Genomic DNA, 15,321 nt, shown 5'->3' with positions numbered 1-15,321 from the left:
CCCCCTTTTCTGTATCCTTTTGACACCTGCCCTTCACTTTTGCTGTGCCAGAACTTCCTTAGCTTCTGGCACAGCAAAATGATCCAGGCTCACATTGGACTTTCCCCACCCTAGCACCTCCAATTCCTTTCGATGGTAACAGTATTTAGAGCCAAGGTAAGCCCTAGCTACGCTCTTTGGACTAGTGTGTCATTGCTTCCAGGCCCTCTCAAGGAATAGTTCCAGTTAGGAAACATGTGCGCAGGCGTGCACGCGTGCACACATGTCTATTTGTATCGCTATCTCAGAAATCCTGAGTTCACACTGATACCTCCAATTCCAATCCGGCACCACGGATTTCATTCTAGCCTTCAGCCTTTCCATATTTGTTTTCCTCTCTCCAATACGGAAAATGTCAGTTCCCCGTATCTGCAATATATTTACTTATTTGCTCAGTTGTAATAGCTTCATAACTGGTAACCCATAACGCTGTGAGAAACAAACTTACTAACAAGAGTTCAATATTTATTTTCAGGTGTTTTTTTTTTTTTTCTTCTGTCTTTTGACTGAGAGGATATATATAGTCGAAAGAGCCAAAATACCACATTCAGGGAATTCCCTGACCGTCCAGTGGTTAGGTTTCGGTGCTTTCACTGCAGTGGCTCGTGTTCAATCCCTGGTCGGAGAACTAAGGTCCCACAAGCCGCGTGGCACGGCCAAAAACAAAACAAAAAAAAGCCATGTTCAAGAGTTACTTGGATGGGTGGGGGGAGTTACTGGGTTAGTTCTCTTCCCCTATTCAGTGTGGTTATATTTTCCATTTGAAGTAGAGTAGGTTTACTTGTTCTATTGGCATTAACATTTTATTCCACCCATACTTGTTAATCTAATTAATTTTTGAGTGTGCAAAACATAACATAGCTCTTAAGGTCAAAACAATGCAAGAAATCATATAGAGAAAAGTAGAAAGTGTCCCCCCCATCTGTGCCACACTGTTCCCACCCATCCCCATAGGTAGTCAGTCTCATTAAATAAAATTTCTGGTTTATCCTTCCTGTATTCTTTTTGCAGGAATTACAGATACATGCATATTTTCTTACTGCCCCTTCTTTCTTACACAAAAAGTAGCATCTTTTCCACTGCTGTTTTGCACTTAACAATACAGCCTAGAAATCAGGCCGCATCCTTTTGTAGAGATCTTCCTCACTCTTCTCACATCTGTACAGCTCTCCATTGTGTGGATGTACCAGAGTTTATTCAACCATTCTCCTATACACGTATATTTAGATTGTTTCCAATATTTTACAATGACAAATATTGTACTGCTGTAACAAGTAACCCAGTTATGTGTAAGTCTTTTCCTGTTGTTGGAGGTGTATCTTCAGGGAAAATTCCTGGAAGTGGGATGGCTGGTTCACAAGGTAAAGGCATATGCAGTTTCATTTAGTATCTATGTGATTTTTCAAGCCCTTCATGGTTCAGAAATGGGGAAAAGCCACAAGAGGCAGGAGTGAGAGTGAGTGGAGGCCGACAGGGGAAGAAGGTGAGAAGAAAGAGTGGACAGGAGCCAGCCTCCTTAGGGGGCTGCACCATTGCACTGGCTCCCAGAAGCCTCCCTGGTACCCAGCTCACCTAGGAACTTCTGGAAGCCCCTCCCACCTCATTCTGGGCCACAAAATTCTGCAGTTTATCACATGCTTGCACCTAATTATTGTGCATGGTTTTTAGCACTCAGTGATTGCCTCCATCCTTGTATTCTTCTCTGCCAACTGCTACTACGTTCTTTAAAGAGAGGAAGTACACCTTTAAAAAAAAATTATTTATTTATTTGGCTGCGCCGGGTCTTAGTTACAGCACGCGAGATCTTCATTGTGGTCTGCGGGATCTTTAGTTGCGGCATGAGGGCTCTTAGCTGTGGCATGCAGGATCTAGTCCCCTGACCAGGGATCGAACCTGGTCCCCCTGCATTGGGAGCGCAGAGTCTTAACCACTGGACCGCCAGGGAAGTGCATCTTTTATAGAGTCCTGGAGAAACGTATCAGAGTGCACATGTAGCCTGGCAAGCCAGTTAGGCTCTGGTTCCATTATTCCTCGCCTGTGAGCAGAGGTGTGAGCATGTGTGCATGTGTGAGTGCGCTTGTACGGGGCTTCTGAAAACCCCCACCCAGGCAGAACCCCCACTCCCGCATCTAGGACCCCCTCCCTAGTTCTGTCTCACAATGATGAAATCATTCCATCCAGAATTCCAATCCCAGCCCTACCCTTCCTGGGACCTCAGGCGAGTCACCTGACCTCTCTAAGCCACCATCTTCCTTACCTGTAAAATAGGGAATATAATAACACCCATTTCTCAGGGTTGTTGGATTAAGTGGGTACAAAACACTTAACATCCTCCCTGGACATGGAAAGTGCTAGGTAAAGAGGGATTATTAGGGTCTTTCTTAGCCTGGTCAGGATATTTATGTATATGTCAAACAGGGACTTCCCTGGAGGTCCAGTGGTTAAGACTCTGTGCTTCCACTGCAGGGGGCACAGGGAACTAAGATCCCACATGCCACGCGGCGAGGCCAAAAAATAAATAATATGTATACGTCAAACATCTGTGAAGCCCTGACCTGTCACTGTGCTGGGCCAGGAAGAGAACCATGAATAAAATGTTACTCTCAAGGGCGTCCAGGCCAGCACAGGGAGGCAGGAGCAATGAATAATGCATGTATGTAGGGCTTACTGTGCAGGCTCTGTTCTCAGTGCTTGTATGAATCTGATCCTGTAAGGTGGGTACTGGATTATTCCATTACAGATGAGGAAATCAAAGCACACTCACAGCCAGGGAGCTGGAGGTCCAGATGCCTCCAGAGGCTGTGCTTTAAACCCTGTCCCCTGCTGCTTCTCTACATGGAGCGAGGGGGAACGGTCCAGGGGATACAGAAAGGGGCTACTGGCCTGTGCAGAGCTGCTTCTCAGACCCAGAACCACCGGCTCCACCCTCTCCTGTTCCGTTTCATCTCTGATACCCCGCGCCACACCTGCCATGGTCTGTCTGTCTGTCCGCCCCTCTCCACTAGGACAATTCCCCCTCTCAGAGTCTGTCTTTATCCTCCATGCCCCAGATCCTGGTACAGGGCCTGTCCCTGAGGGTGTGCCCTGGAATTAACAACTGGACAGGTTGCATCTGTGTCTTGGGCACGGGGCCAGGGGGCGGGGTGGCGGTGACTCGGACCAAGGGAGTGGGAATAGAAGCGGAAATCACGGGCCTGGGTGTTGATTGGTTGTGCGGAATAGAGGCGGAAATCACGGGCCTGGGTGTTGATTGGCTGTGCGGAATAGAGGCGGAAATCACGGGCCTGGGTGTTGATTGGCTGTGCGGAAGGGAGGCCAAATCTGGAGAACTGGCTGCCGGGTCTGGGCACAGGTGACCCCTGTGTGGTAGCCATGCACACTGAGACAGGGGACATGGACAGAGGACCAGGGTGAGGGGCCCAGCAGGCAGCGGACACTGGGATCTGAGCCCAGCAGGCTGCTGGAAGCCCTGGTTCAACACAGTGGTTTAAGGCCTAGAATAGGGGGCATTATCCAGAGGGAGTGGGCCCACCTAGAAGCAGGTGGAGACTCTGCAGAACACAGATAGTAACTGGGAAGGACAGTTGGCAAGGATGATTTGGAGTTGCAAGGATTCGAGGACTGGAAAGTCACGGCAATGGGGGCCATTTAGCTTAGGGGCAAACTGCCCCCACAATAAAGTGATGAAACAGAGCTACAGAGAGTTCGGGTACCCTCAGTACACTGTGTCCCACCCTCTGTTAAATTTGGGGGTGCTTAAAATTATAAAGCTTCAGTTAACCTGAAAATTTCATCTTCTCCCGAATGACTCATTCTCCATGTGTTAAGGATAATAAAGCTCCATGCTGCTTATATAATGACTAGTTGGGGTTATTTCCAGTAGGAATGACCTACAATAGAAAACGCCTTAGAGCTTTCCCTTATCTGACATCACACCCACCCTGTGTGTGACAGGGCAGTTTGCTCCCGTTTTCCAGATGAGATGACTGAGGCCCCGACCGGAAGAGTCTGGAAGGCAGACCTTCTGGGGCCTCGAGCAGTGCCAGGACCAAATAAGCGTATCGCTTTGTTGTTCAGCCCACTGTGTGGGGTGGGGGCTTCTTCGGGCCATGATCCCTGGAGGCAACGAGCCAGGGAGTGGACACAACCCAGTGCAGCTGGTGAGACAAGGTTGGCAATCTTCCAACTGTTCCTGACACAGAGGGGGTGCTCGGCAAATATTTGCCAAGTAGACAAAAATTTCATCATCCCCGTTGTCCGATGTTGCAAGTTCCTGCCTGGAACACATGGGGCAGGTGGGACAGGTGCTGGCAAAGGCTTGCACTCTGCAGGGAGTGGTTAATTAATTATTCTGGGAGTTCAGACATGCAGGAGGCAGGGCAGGGCTCAGGGTGGCCATGGGTCTTTCCTAGCCAACTCCTGCAAAATTAAACCAACCACAGCTCCAAGAAACCTAGAAAGGCACGCCTCCATCTCCCTTCTCCCACTTCTGAACCTGTCCAGATCCATGGAGAACCTTCCCAGGAGGAAAAAGCCCCAGCTCAAATCAGCCGGGGTTCCTTGCTAGCGGGGTAGGGATGGTGGGTCTGGGGAGGTGGGTGGGAGCCTAACCAAATCTCCTTGCTTAAATCTCACAACTCAGCTCAAGGCGTCTCCTTGTGGAGCCGGGGAGACACTTGGCCACCTTCCACGAGCTTACCATGTGTGTTTCCAAACCCTGAGTTCCACTCCCTTCTCCCCTTGATCCTGAAATTGGGAAAACCAACTCAGGTATTCCTAACCCACTGGAGAGGCTCCTACCCTGAGAATTCTAACTCCACTTAGGCTCCTCTCTCAAAATAGCTGTGTGCCCTTAGGCAAATCACTCACCATCTCTGAGTCTGTTGTAAAATAGATCATTTCGCTATTTCTCTCTAAAAATATTACCATGGGCCAGTTTCTCCTTCCTGGCTGGGAGGTTTTTCCAGGGCAGGGACACAATTCTCATACTCACGTTCCCCCCCCCCCGCCCCCCCCCCCCACAATGCTGGAGGTACAGGAGGCATTGAACATGCTGAATAAGTAAAAGCCCTTTAAAAAATAACAAGAACACTTGATATTGACTCTGTGCCTGCCACCAAGCTAAACAGTTTCTATGGATTCTCTCACTGAACCCCCATATTGCTCAAGGAAGGTACGATTACTCCCATTTTAACCAGGGCAGGGCCACAATTCCCATACTCACGTTCCCCCCCCCCCGCCCCCCCCCCCCACAATGCTGGAGGTACAGGAGGCATTGAACATGCTGAATAAGTAAAAGCCCTTTAAAAAATAACAAGAACACTTGATATTGACTCTGTGCCTGCCACCAAGCTAAACAGTTTCTATGGATTCTCTCACTGAACCCCCATATTGCTCAAGGAAGGTACGATTACTCCCATTTTAAAGATGAAGAAACTGAGGCTCAACGAGGCTCAGCCATGTGTCCAAAGTCAGGCAGCCTTGCATGGGGCAACAGAGCCAGAAGCCAGATCAGAGCCTCACGTGTGTTTGCTGACAAACCAAGCTCCTTGAAGAGGCAGAGACATTTCCAGCAGAGAAAATGAGGTCTGTCTGAAACCAGCGCAAAAGGAAGGAAGTTTCTAAACTGTTAAATTCAGCCCCCAGGGGAAGGGGTTTATGATGGGCAGACAGGGGTCCCCTCCACGTGGGGATCCCTGTCTACACTGGTCCTGACTGCTGTGGTCAAATGTGGCCACTGCTCCTACAGCATTGGTGCTTAACTCGGGGGTGATTTTTGCCTCTCGGGGGATATCTGGTCATATCTGGAGACATTTCGGGTTCTCACAACTGGTTGGTGCTGCTGGCATCTAGTGGGTAGAGGCCAGAAACGTTGCTAAACATCCTCCAATGCACAGGACAGTCCCTACAACAACAAAGAATGATCCAGTCCAAATGTCAGTCGACCTGAGGTTGAGAAACCCTGAGCTGGAAAGATGGGACTCAGCACGGGGCTCTTGGCCAAGTCCTTGTCTGAAATCCCTTCTTCTGAAGCATGTATTATTCCCATTTTATAGATAAGAAAGCTGAGGCTCAGAGAGGTGGGGCCTACTTTAGACCTCGTATTCAGAAAACCAGGATTCTGTCCTGTTGGTCCCCCACAAATCCTGTGGTCTTGGGAGACACAACTCAGCCTCAGAGGAAATGTGTTGGGGACTGTAGGTGAGAAAGAGTAAATTCTGAGAAATCTGGGTCTGGTTCCAGCTCTGTTGTGAACCCATCACGTGACCTTGGGTAAGTCACTGCCCCCTCTGGTTTTTTTTTCCTTCTAGGGTTCCCCCCAGTACTGGCTGACACCTGGCCCTTTGCTACCAAGAGGTGCCCCGGGAGCTAGAAGATGGGGAGGGGTAACCCAGAACCCAGGTTCTGACAGGGGGAGCCGGGGGCCTTCTCAGACACCCATGTCTACCTCTGCACAAAGACAAACGCAGAGGGAGGAGAACGGAGCCCCTACTGGGGAAGCCTTGGGGGAAGGGTTCTCCTTGAGCAGAAAGGATCAAACCCCCAGATTGCCCACCCCCGGGCAGCTCCCAGAGGTTAGCCTCCAAGTGTGACTCTCAGAGTCGAGAGCTAGATTCCCCTCCAATTTGGCTAAACTCTGCCCTTCTCCAGAACATCCTGGCTGGGCTGACACAGTACTCCACAGCGTGGGATAGCTTCCCATTAAGTTCTGGAACCATCTCTGTCTTGAAATGCGATGTATAGCTTACCTGCAGGGGGGGTTTGGGTGTGATTCCAGACAGAGCACAGCAGATGTACCTTAAATAGCCCAGAAGCCAGAAGGGAGACCCCAGCCATAGAAGTAGAAGTAGAAGACAGTTCGCTGGGAGACATTCAGTCACAGAACTGGAAGGGCTCTGGGACCCCAGCACCGCTCAGAAGGCAGGGACAGCGTCCTCAAGACCCTCCGGCTCCACGAAGCTCCCTCGCTGGGCATGTTGGAACCACTGACCAAAGAGCCGAGGAAAGCTGAGGCAGCCTCAGTTAGAAGGATTTAGCACTTGACTGTTTTATTTCCTCAACAGAGGGGAGGTGGGGCTCCAGCTCAGCACCACGTGGGCAGCTCCCCTCCCCCTGCTCCCGCCACCACCTTCTCTGCTGCCTCCACTGAGAGCCCGCAAGGCAGCGGAACTGCCGGCCTCTGGGATGTCACCCTATGCGCCACCTGGGTTGGAGGAAGAAACCCTATACTGGTCAAAGCAGAGTCAGAACCACCAGGCTGGGCACTGCTGGTGGCTGGGTGTCACCCGAGCTTCCTGTGTCCCGCCAAGCCTCAGTGGGTCTTCCCCCGGCCCTCGGAGATGACATCCTCGGGCTGGGCGCGCATGTACCACTCCACCCAGGAGCCGTCATAGAGGGGCACATCGGGCTTGCCGCAGAGGTAGGCCCCCAGTGCCACATGACAGGCTGTGACGCCAGAGCCGCACGTGGCCACCAGGGGCTGGGACAGGTCCACCTTCTTGTCCTGGAAGAGGAGGCGGATCTCCTCGGGGCTCTTCTCCAAGCCCTCCTTGGTCAGGAATTCCGTGAAGGGGATGTTGATAGTGCCAGGGATGTGGCCGGGTTCGATGCCTGCAGCGGGAGAGCAAGATGCAGGGAACAAATACAAGGGCAGTATGAATGGCCCCTGCAGTACTGAGAGCCTTCCATGCAGCCACGGTGCTAAAGGCTCTATAAGCATCACCTCATGCAGTCCTCACAGCCAGGAAACCCGGGCACCGTTTACAGGAATCCCCGTTGTACAGGCGGAGATGCTTTAGTTCGCAACTGTCCAAAGTCACGCATCTCGCAAACTGCTGCCTGGAATTTGAACCCAGGCCTCAGCTCTGAACCCAGGGTGGCTACTGTCAGAGGAGGGCTGTCCCCATACCTCGAACCCCGCCAAGCAAGGCACGCTTCCCCTCCCTGCCGGACCGATGTGGCAAATTAGAGGCGTGCTTGGCCAGGTCTGAGGCTGGGGGGTGGGGACGATGGGGACGGTGATATTCTCCACTGATTTAGATGGAGCCTGTACACAAATCAGCTCAGCCACCTTGACAACAGGCCTGCTGGGTGTTTACTGTTACCTCCCATTTTACAAATGAGCAAGCACGCTTGAGGTAAGCATTAAGCACCCCTGTAAAGAGCCACAGCCAGGGAAGCACATGTTAATTTTATCACTTCCCGTTTCTTGAGTGCATCCTGTGTGTGCAAACACGGAGCTAAGTGCTTTACACACTTGCTCTCATTTGACCCTCACTGCATCCTTTAAGCTCTGTGTTCTGCCCTGACTTCGACATGCAGAAGCTGCAGTTCAGAGCTTAGGTGGCCTGCCAGATGTCACACAGGCGGTGCAACCTGGGGCGGGGCTCTGAAGCCAGGTCTGGCTCTGGCTCGCTGCCCTGTGTTGCTCCACCACCCCCGGCCCCACCCCCACCCAGGGGGCTGAGCTGAAGTGCCCCCCAGGTTCAAGGCGGCATCCCTATTAGGCTGAACCATCTTAAACTGCCACCGATGTAGGTTCAAAAATGATTGGCTAGCATAGCACAGGGAGATCAGCTGGGTGCTTTGTGACCACCTAGAGGGGTGGGATAGGGAGGGTGGGAGGGACGAAGTGAGAGAGTGGCATGGACATATATACACTACCAAATGTAAAATAGATAGCTAGTGGGAAGCAGCCGCATAGCACAGGGAGATCAGCTGGGTGCTTTGTGACCACCTAGAGGGGTGGGATAGGGAGGGTGGGAGGGAGGGAGATGCAAGAGGGAAGAGATATGGGGATATATGTATATGTGTAGCTGATTCACTTTGTTATAAAGCAGAAACGAACACACCATTGTAAAACAATTATACGCCAATAAAGATGTTAAAAAAAAAAAAGGTTGGCTATCAGCAGTTTCCTGCAGTTTGACCTTATGTCAACAGCTCTGCAGGCTTCCGTGTAGCAGGGACCTTGTGAATTCACCAGACCTCTCTGGGGTATCGACTCCGTCCAGCTACTGGGTTAGTCTTTAGGATGCGCTGGGAGCATGGATGGTCCTTGCCCTCAGGTCACCCCAAACGGTGCTAGGACAGGGTGAACCCAAGCTATTCTAGAAACAAAACAGAAGCTCCATCCAACCCTGATGCAGGGGAATGGGGGATGCCCTTCAGGGAGAGCTTCCCGGAGGAAATGCCAAGATCCTTGCACCTTCCTCGAAGCAGACACGAGACAAATGGCTGGGGGATTACCGGCTGTTCACTGCAGTTAAAGGTACCGGAGTTCAATGCCTGGCTGCTTCCTGAGATCTGGGGCAAGGTAGCCATTCTAAGGTTCCATTTCCCCTTCGGTATCATAACAGTACCCATCCTGTGGTACCCATCATTAAAAAGCTCACACCAAAGTGGCCACTGACCCACCTGCGTTGTGGGGACCCCTCCCCACCTCTGCTCCTTGCCTGGGGGACCCAGCCCATGGGCAGAAGGCCCTGCCCCAACCCAGGCGGGCAGCCACACTCTATATTCAGTTTCCGCTCCAACCTGGGACAGCCACCTCTCTCTCTACTTAGCGCCCCTCTATCCTGCCCTCTGCAAGTCTTCGGTCCCTCTGAGGGCCTTTCACTCTCCACCGCAGACTCCTCTTCCCCGGCTTCATCCTCCTCAGAGATGGTCCTAGACCTGATCAAGCCCCCTCTCTTTGGGGCTCTTCCCCAACTGGGCCTGCCCACCCCTCCTATTTGGCAGTGACCCCTACATCCATAGTACTGGGGTGGGGCTGTTTGGGTTCTCACACTCATACTGGGCCCCCTGGGCTCCCAACTAGTTTGGGGTGGAGGTGGGACAAGTATTATTGCCCCTACTTTAGAATAACGCCAGTGAGGCGACTAGAAACCAATTCTCGGCCCCCAGCCCACGCGGTGGCCTTTAAAGGCAAGGGCGAGGCGAGGGCAGTGCTCAGGGTGCGCCTAACCCCGCACCCCAGGGACCTCCCGGGCCCCTCGCACATCGGTTACCTTCTCGGGGCTCGGGCTCGGTGCCCCGGAAGCGGCCAGCGGCGCGGGCGTCCACCACCTGGAAGCGCCGGGATTCGAGGTTCTCCTTGATGTCCTCGTACGTCTTGACGTAGGCGGGGTCCAGCACCGCGTGGAACTCTGCGGGCTCCGGGCGGCTCTTGCCCGCGCTCAGCGGCAGGCCCTGGCGCAACCAGTTGCGGAGGCCGCCGTCGAGAAGCGACACGGTGCGGTGGCCGAAGGCGCGGAACATCCACCAGACGCGCGGCGCCGCGTAGAGGCCCTGGTCGCTGGCGTCGTAGACCACGACGTGCGTAGAGGCGCTCACGCCCAGGCGGCCCGCGTACTCGGCGAAGTGCGCAGCCCTGGGCAGCATGTGGTCGTAGGGCGACGTGCGGTCGCTGCACTGGTCGATGTCAAAGAAGGCAGAGCCTGGGATGTGGCGCTCCTCGAACTCGCGGTGTGCGTCGCGGCCCAGCTTGGGCAGGTACCAGGAGGCGTCGAGCAGCTGCAGGGGCTGCCCGGCCCGCGGGGCCCGGAGCGCTTCGGCCACCCACTGCGCCGACACGAGCGCGCGGAAGAGCTGCTGCGAGGCCATGGCGGCGGCGGGCGACACTGGAGCTGCAGGCCTGGGCGACAAGGAGGATGTCAGGAGGGAATCAAGGAAGAGGCCGGCCGGGCCGGGGGAGGGAAACGCCCGTGCCGCTGGGACTGGGGCGGGGCTGGGGCCAGGGCCGGAAGGGGTGGGGGAGCCCAGGGAGGTCAGAGTCAGGGAACGCGGAAAAGCAGCGGTGGTGAACCCAGAAGCAGACGTCGGTCACCGGGACCTCCCCTTCTTTTTCCTAACAAGCCTTGGATATATACACAGACCAGTGACCGAGTGACCGAATGACCTTGACCTCTTGGAGGGGGCCAGGCGGGGGCCCTCACCGGGGCTTGCTGCGGGGTGGATAGGGAGAGGGCCCAAGCAGGGGAAGGCCCCGCCGGCACTTTAAGGCAATTAGGGGCAAAGTCCCTCCCGAAGATGTAGCTCAGCTTTGCTTGCAATCAACCAAGGTCCCTGGTGGAATTCACTCATTCGTCAATCATTTATATAAGCAGCCTCAGAGGAATAGCAGCTGGAATTTACTGAGTCCTCCCTGTGTGCCCTTTAATTCTCACACCTTACACCACTGCAGGACACAGGGTAGGCTCTCAATTATTTGCTGCGTGAGTAGCCTCAAGAAGGTTGCTTTCCTCCTCACTGTTTCACAGAGGGGACACTGACGTTCACAGAAGTGCACTAACTTGACCAAGGTCAACAGCTAAGAAGTAGTGGTGGTGCCAGGCTTCACACCAGGCAGGCCAGCAAGGTCAGATTTTGCCCCTGGAGTTTCCTCTCTGGACATAGTGACTGAGGGCCTCACTCCCTCCCCCCCTCCTCTCCCTCCTTGCAGGCCAGTAGCTCAGAGTACAGCAGTTCACCAGCGCACCATGACAAGTCAGCTCACGGCCTTCCAGGGCACAGATGCCCCAAACGTGAGGGGCGCCTAGGCAAGCACCTCCCCCCCAGCCCCCCACCCTGCCCACCGCCCGCCCTGTCCATTAGGTGCCTTTGGGCAGGGTAGAGAAAGGTGCCCCTTCAGCCAGGCAGAGGCAGAGCCTCACCAGGGCATGGGGCTGGGTGAGTGAGTGTGAGCTGCTGGTCAGCTCCACTCACCCCCCAGCTGTGCACCCCCTGTGCAGGGCGCAACCTGCATTCGTACCAGGCAGCCCTGGCGCCGAGGGGAAGGGGGTGGGTAGAGAACGGAGCGTGTTGTGGAGTGCCCCGGCGGGCCATATACTAATGAACACCACAGCCTTCACTAGTGACTATGTGGGGTTGCCTGTTTCTGAATAAGACCACTGGTGGCTAGAGCTATAAATGCCTTGCCCTCGGTCACAGAGCTGGTCAGGGGCAGCCTCAGGATTTGCAGCCAGGTCGCAGCTTCTCAGGCTAGACTTCTTCCCCGGCCCCGGGTCAATGACGACCAGGGCCTACGGAGTCCACGGCGGGTTACCTGGTGCCCAGCGCCCTCCTGCAGTCTCGCTGCAGCCTGGCTTTTAGGAGCCATGTTTTCCATGTGGCCAGGCCCTATGCTGGACACTGAGAAACTCTTGACTTTGTCCGGCCCTGGGAGTTAAGGCAGCCACGGGCCTGCTCAAGAGACAACGTAATTGCAGAATTTCTGGAGTTCAGTGGGAGCACGGGGGGCCGCTAGCTCAGCCTGGGGTGGGAAGGCTGGGGAAGGTGGGAGGAGGGGGAAGTCCAAACTGATTTGATGCGCTCAAACTGGGAACCACGGTTTGACCTTCAGGGTGAGGCTGCCAAAGAGGCTTTGGCTAAGGGGCAGTCCCAGTGCAGTGCCTGTGGATTCCGCCGCAGCTAGATAATTTGGGGGGATACAGCGGGCCCCTACTTGAAGATCCCATTGTGAACCACAGCGGCCCCTGCCCCCCGCCCCATTCTTCAGGCTCCTTGGTGTTTTCCCCAAGGATCCATTTAGAGTGGAAAGAACCCTGATTTTGGAGCCAGAGCCCCTCCAAATCAGTGCAAATCTCACTCCCCTGCTTAACTAGGAGTGTGAAAGCTGGCATGTGAGGGTCCCTGCGCCATTTCCATTTCTTATAGTGGAGCTTCCAGCCTTCACCTCTTACAGTGAAGTTTAAATAATGAACGTTGAGGCGCCACCATAATGTCCTGCATATGGCTGGTTTTAATCATCATTAAAAAAAGCTTCATAAAAATCCCATTATTTCTTCAAAGTTACTTCATAGGTGGCCTTTGAACCATCAGCAGCAAGTCTAGAATCTTAGAATTTCAGGATTGAGTGGGACTTCAGAGGTCTGAGGTCATCCTGACACACACACACACACACACACACACACACACACACACACACACACACACACACACACACACACACACACACCCCCTATGAGGTTCCGGAAGAGCAGGCTGTGTGTGTCACTGAAGGGTATGGACCAGGTCCCCATGCGCTTGGCAGGCCTGGATGGCTGCAGGTGGGACTGCTCCGGGAGTCAAGGACCCCAGGCCCATCTCCAGAGTGGACACAACTATGCTAGGGGAAGGGTGACTCCCAGGCTGCCATCTGGGGTGGGCCCTGGAATAAGAGGGCTCCAGTCAGACTGGGCATTGTGCAAGGCCTTCCCCAGTCTCGTCCTTCCTGGCACCCTCTCTCCCTTGACTGCAAAGCACAAAGCTCAGAGGATTCCCTGGGTAAATGCTTATCAAAGTATGAATTTTTGCAACTTTCGGTGAGAATATAATTGTTTCAGAATAAAAACAATTTTTTAAAGGGGGATGAGAAGAGCATTCCAGGCATGTATAACAGCATGTGTAAAAGCTGAGTAGGGGCAGTGGTGTCCCGCCAGCTCGCAAGAGCCAGTTGTTAGATTTTCAGGAATTAGGCCAACTGGTTGTTAAACACAGCCACTGTTAAAAATTAAATTATATACATTTACAATGAAATAGGTTAAATTAAGGACAAAGGCAGTTTTTTAAAAGTATGTGTCTTCAGGGATGAGCAAGGTAAACAAAAGCAGCCCCTGCCAGGTGGGTTTCCGATCCGAGTTTAACAAACAGCCTGGCCTCACTGCCATAGCAGGCCGCTAGGCAACTCGCTGGGCCTCTCTCTCTGGTCTTTAAATAAGTTTCTGGCCTACTCCGCAGGGTGGTTGTGGGAAGTACGTGACACCCGTGGAGTACCCAGTAAAGTGCCTCGCCAAGCAGGCCTTGACAAATGTTAGTTTCGTTTCACTCTAGCAAGTTCTTTGCCAGTTTGTCCTCCTGGAGCCTCTGGGTCAGCTGGCCTCCCTGGCTTCTCCGTCCTCCCCTCTCCGCTGGCACCAGGTGATCCCGCCCCCCCCCCCGCCCAGGTCCCCCTCCCCTGCCACTCACCCCGACCCCACCCTGCGGGCCGCCCCCAGCTGCCGCGGACAGCCATCCTTAAGGTGAAGCCAGGGGTGTGCCTTCCCTCCGACACTGCGGCCCCCTGCTCCGCTCAGGCCCCGCGGGGGAGCCCGGCGCCGCGCACCTCGACGATCTACCTCCCCCTAAAGAAAGGCAAACGCAGCGCCGCAGCAGTTACCCCAGTCTCAGGCTCCCGGCTTCCGGGTTCGGCCATGAACCCGCGCAGAGCGCCCCCTCCCCGCGCTCTCAGCTGTCCCCTACTCCCGCCACCAACCTGCGGCCGGCCAAAGGGAGGAGACTCCGGCACAGCCCACCGCCGAAGCCACTCGGAACCTCAGCTGCCGGCGCCTTCCACTGGCCAGGCCGTGGGGGGGGGGGGGTGCCCGCGCCGCCCAGCCCCGCTCCGCGCCGCCCCCGCGCCGCCCGGCGCCCCCGGCGCGTCCTCGGGGGTCCCAGAGACGTCACGAGCCCGGGGGGTGGCCGGGGGCGGGCACGGCGCGGCGTCGGGGGCGTGGGTCAGGGCGGGCGGCGCGCGATCCACCCCCGGGCGGCGGCGCGATGGTGTGGGCCGGCCGGGGAGTTGCGGGCTCAGGGTTTGAACCTGCCAACTTCTCCAGCCTGTAGGGGCGAGCGCTGGGGCGGCGGCGAGGGCGAGTGCGTGCGGCGGCGTGGGGCGGAGGCAGGCGCCCGGGCCGCTCGGGATTGGGCCGCCGACCGGACCACCTGCCACCCAGGGGAGGGTCCCGGTGGCGAGAGCGGGGCGGGGTGCCCCGGGAACCCTGGACCCAACTGGGGCAGAGGGCACTGGACCGGGCCGGACTCAGGCATTCAGGAGGCGGGCGAGCCCAGGTTGCTGAGAGGCTGCAGGAAGGTTTGCTAGACGAGAGGCGGGGGCGAGGGCGTGTGCGAACCCTTCCCCATGCGCCCACTCCCCTACCCTCCCAGGAAAGGGGGCTCTAAGCCCAAGATGCCTTCTTCCCCCATCTTGGACATCTTTTCGCCGCACTTTCTGGCAGGATCCTGAGGGCGAGTATTGTAGCTTCTGGGGCCAGACACCCTACCCTCCCCGCCAGCTCCCCCATCTGGAGCCCGCTTGCCCCACCCCCTTCTGCGCGGGAGGGGGGCGCAGGGAGCGGCGGAAGCAGACTTTCCTTAGAGAATCTGCAAACCTAACCCCACTGCCTGATTGCTGTAAACACGACACCCGTGGGGGAGTGCAGTGGGCAAAAAGCTCCTCCTCCCAGGCCCCACCCCACTGCGCCCACAGTCCTCATGCCAGTCTCTTTCCTGGTTCCCACCCGCGCCAGGTGATACGGAGAGCTG

The 15,321-nt window shown here is 55.2% G+C and overlaps 1 protein-coding gene across 2 annotated transcripts; it reads right to left on the bottom strand.

The window, feature by feature from the left end:
- Positions 1-1,783: 1,783 nt before the first annotated feature.
- Positions 1,784-14,379, bottom strand: MPST (mercaptopyruvate sulfurtransferase). 2 transcript variants are annotated; one of them, XR_008616762.1, is made up of 4 exons: positions 14,177-14,295; positions 10,050-10,675; positions 6,789-7,650; positions 1,784-2,004 (listed from the first exon to the last, which is right to left on the bottom strand). XR_008616762.1 is itself a non-coding variant. In XM_024127475.3 (3 exons), the coding sequence occupies exons 2-3, from the start codon at positions 10,642-10,644 to the stop codon at positions 7,352-7,354; spliced, it is 894 nt and encodes a 297-aa protein (XP_023983243.1). In that variant the 5' UTR covers positions 10,645-10,675; positions 14,273-14,379; the 3' UTR covers positions 7,072-7,351. The 2 variants fall into 2 exon arrangements, 1 of the variants encoding a protein (XP_023983243.1); XM_024127475.3 differs by lacking the exon at positions 1,784-2,004 and having other exon boundaries at positions 7,072-7,650; positions 14,273-14,379.
- Between the last annotated feature and the right edge of the window lie 942 nt (positions 14,380-15,321).

The sequence above is a fragment of the Physeter macrocephalus genome, unplaced genomic scaffold (genome assembly GCF_002837175.3).
Source record: "Physeter macrocephalus isolate SW-GA unplaced genomic scaffold, ASM283717v5 random_613, whole genome shotgun sequence".
Taxonomy (NCBI): Eukaryota; Metazoa; Chordata; class Mammalia; order Artiodactyla; family Physeteridae; genus Physeter; species Physeter macrocephalus.
This window is presented reverse-complemented; position numbering and strand designations above follow the sequence as displayed.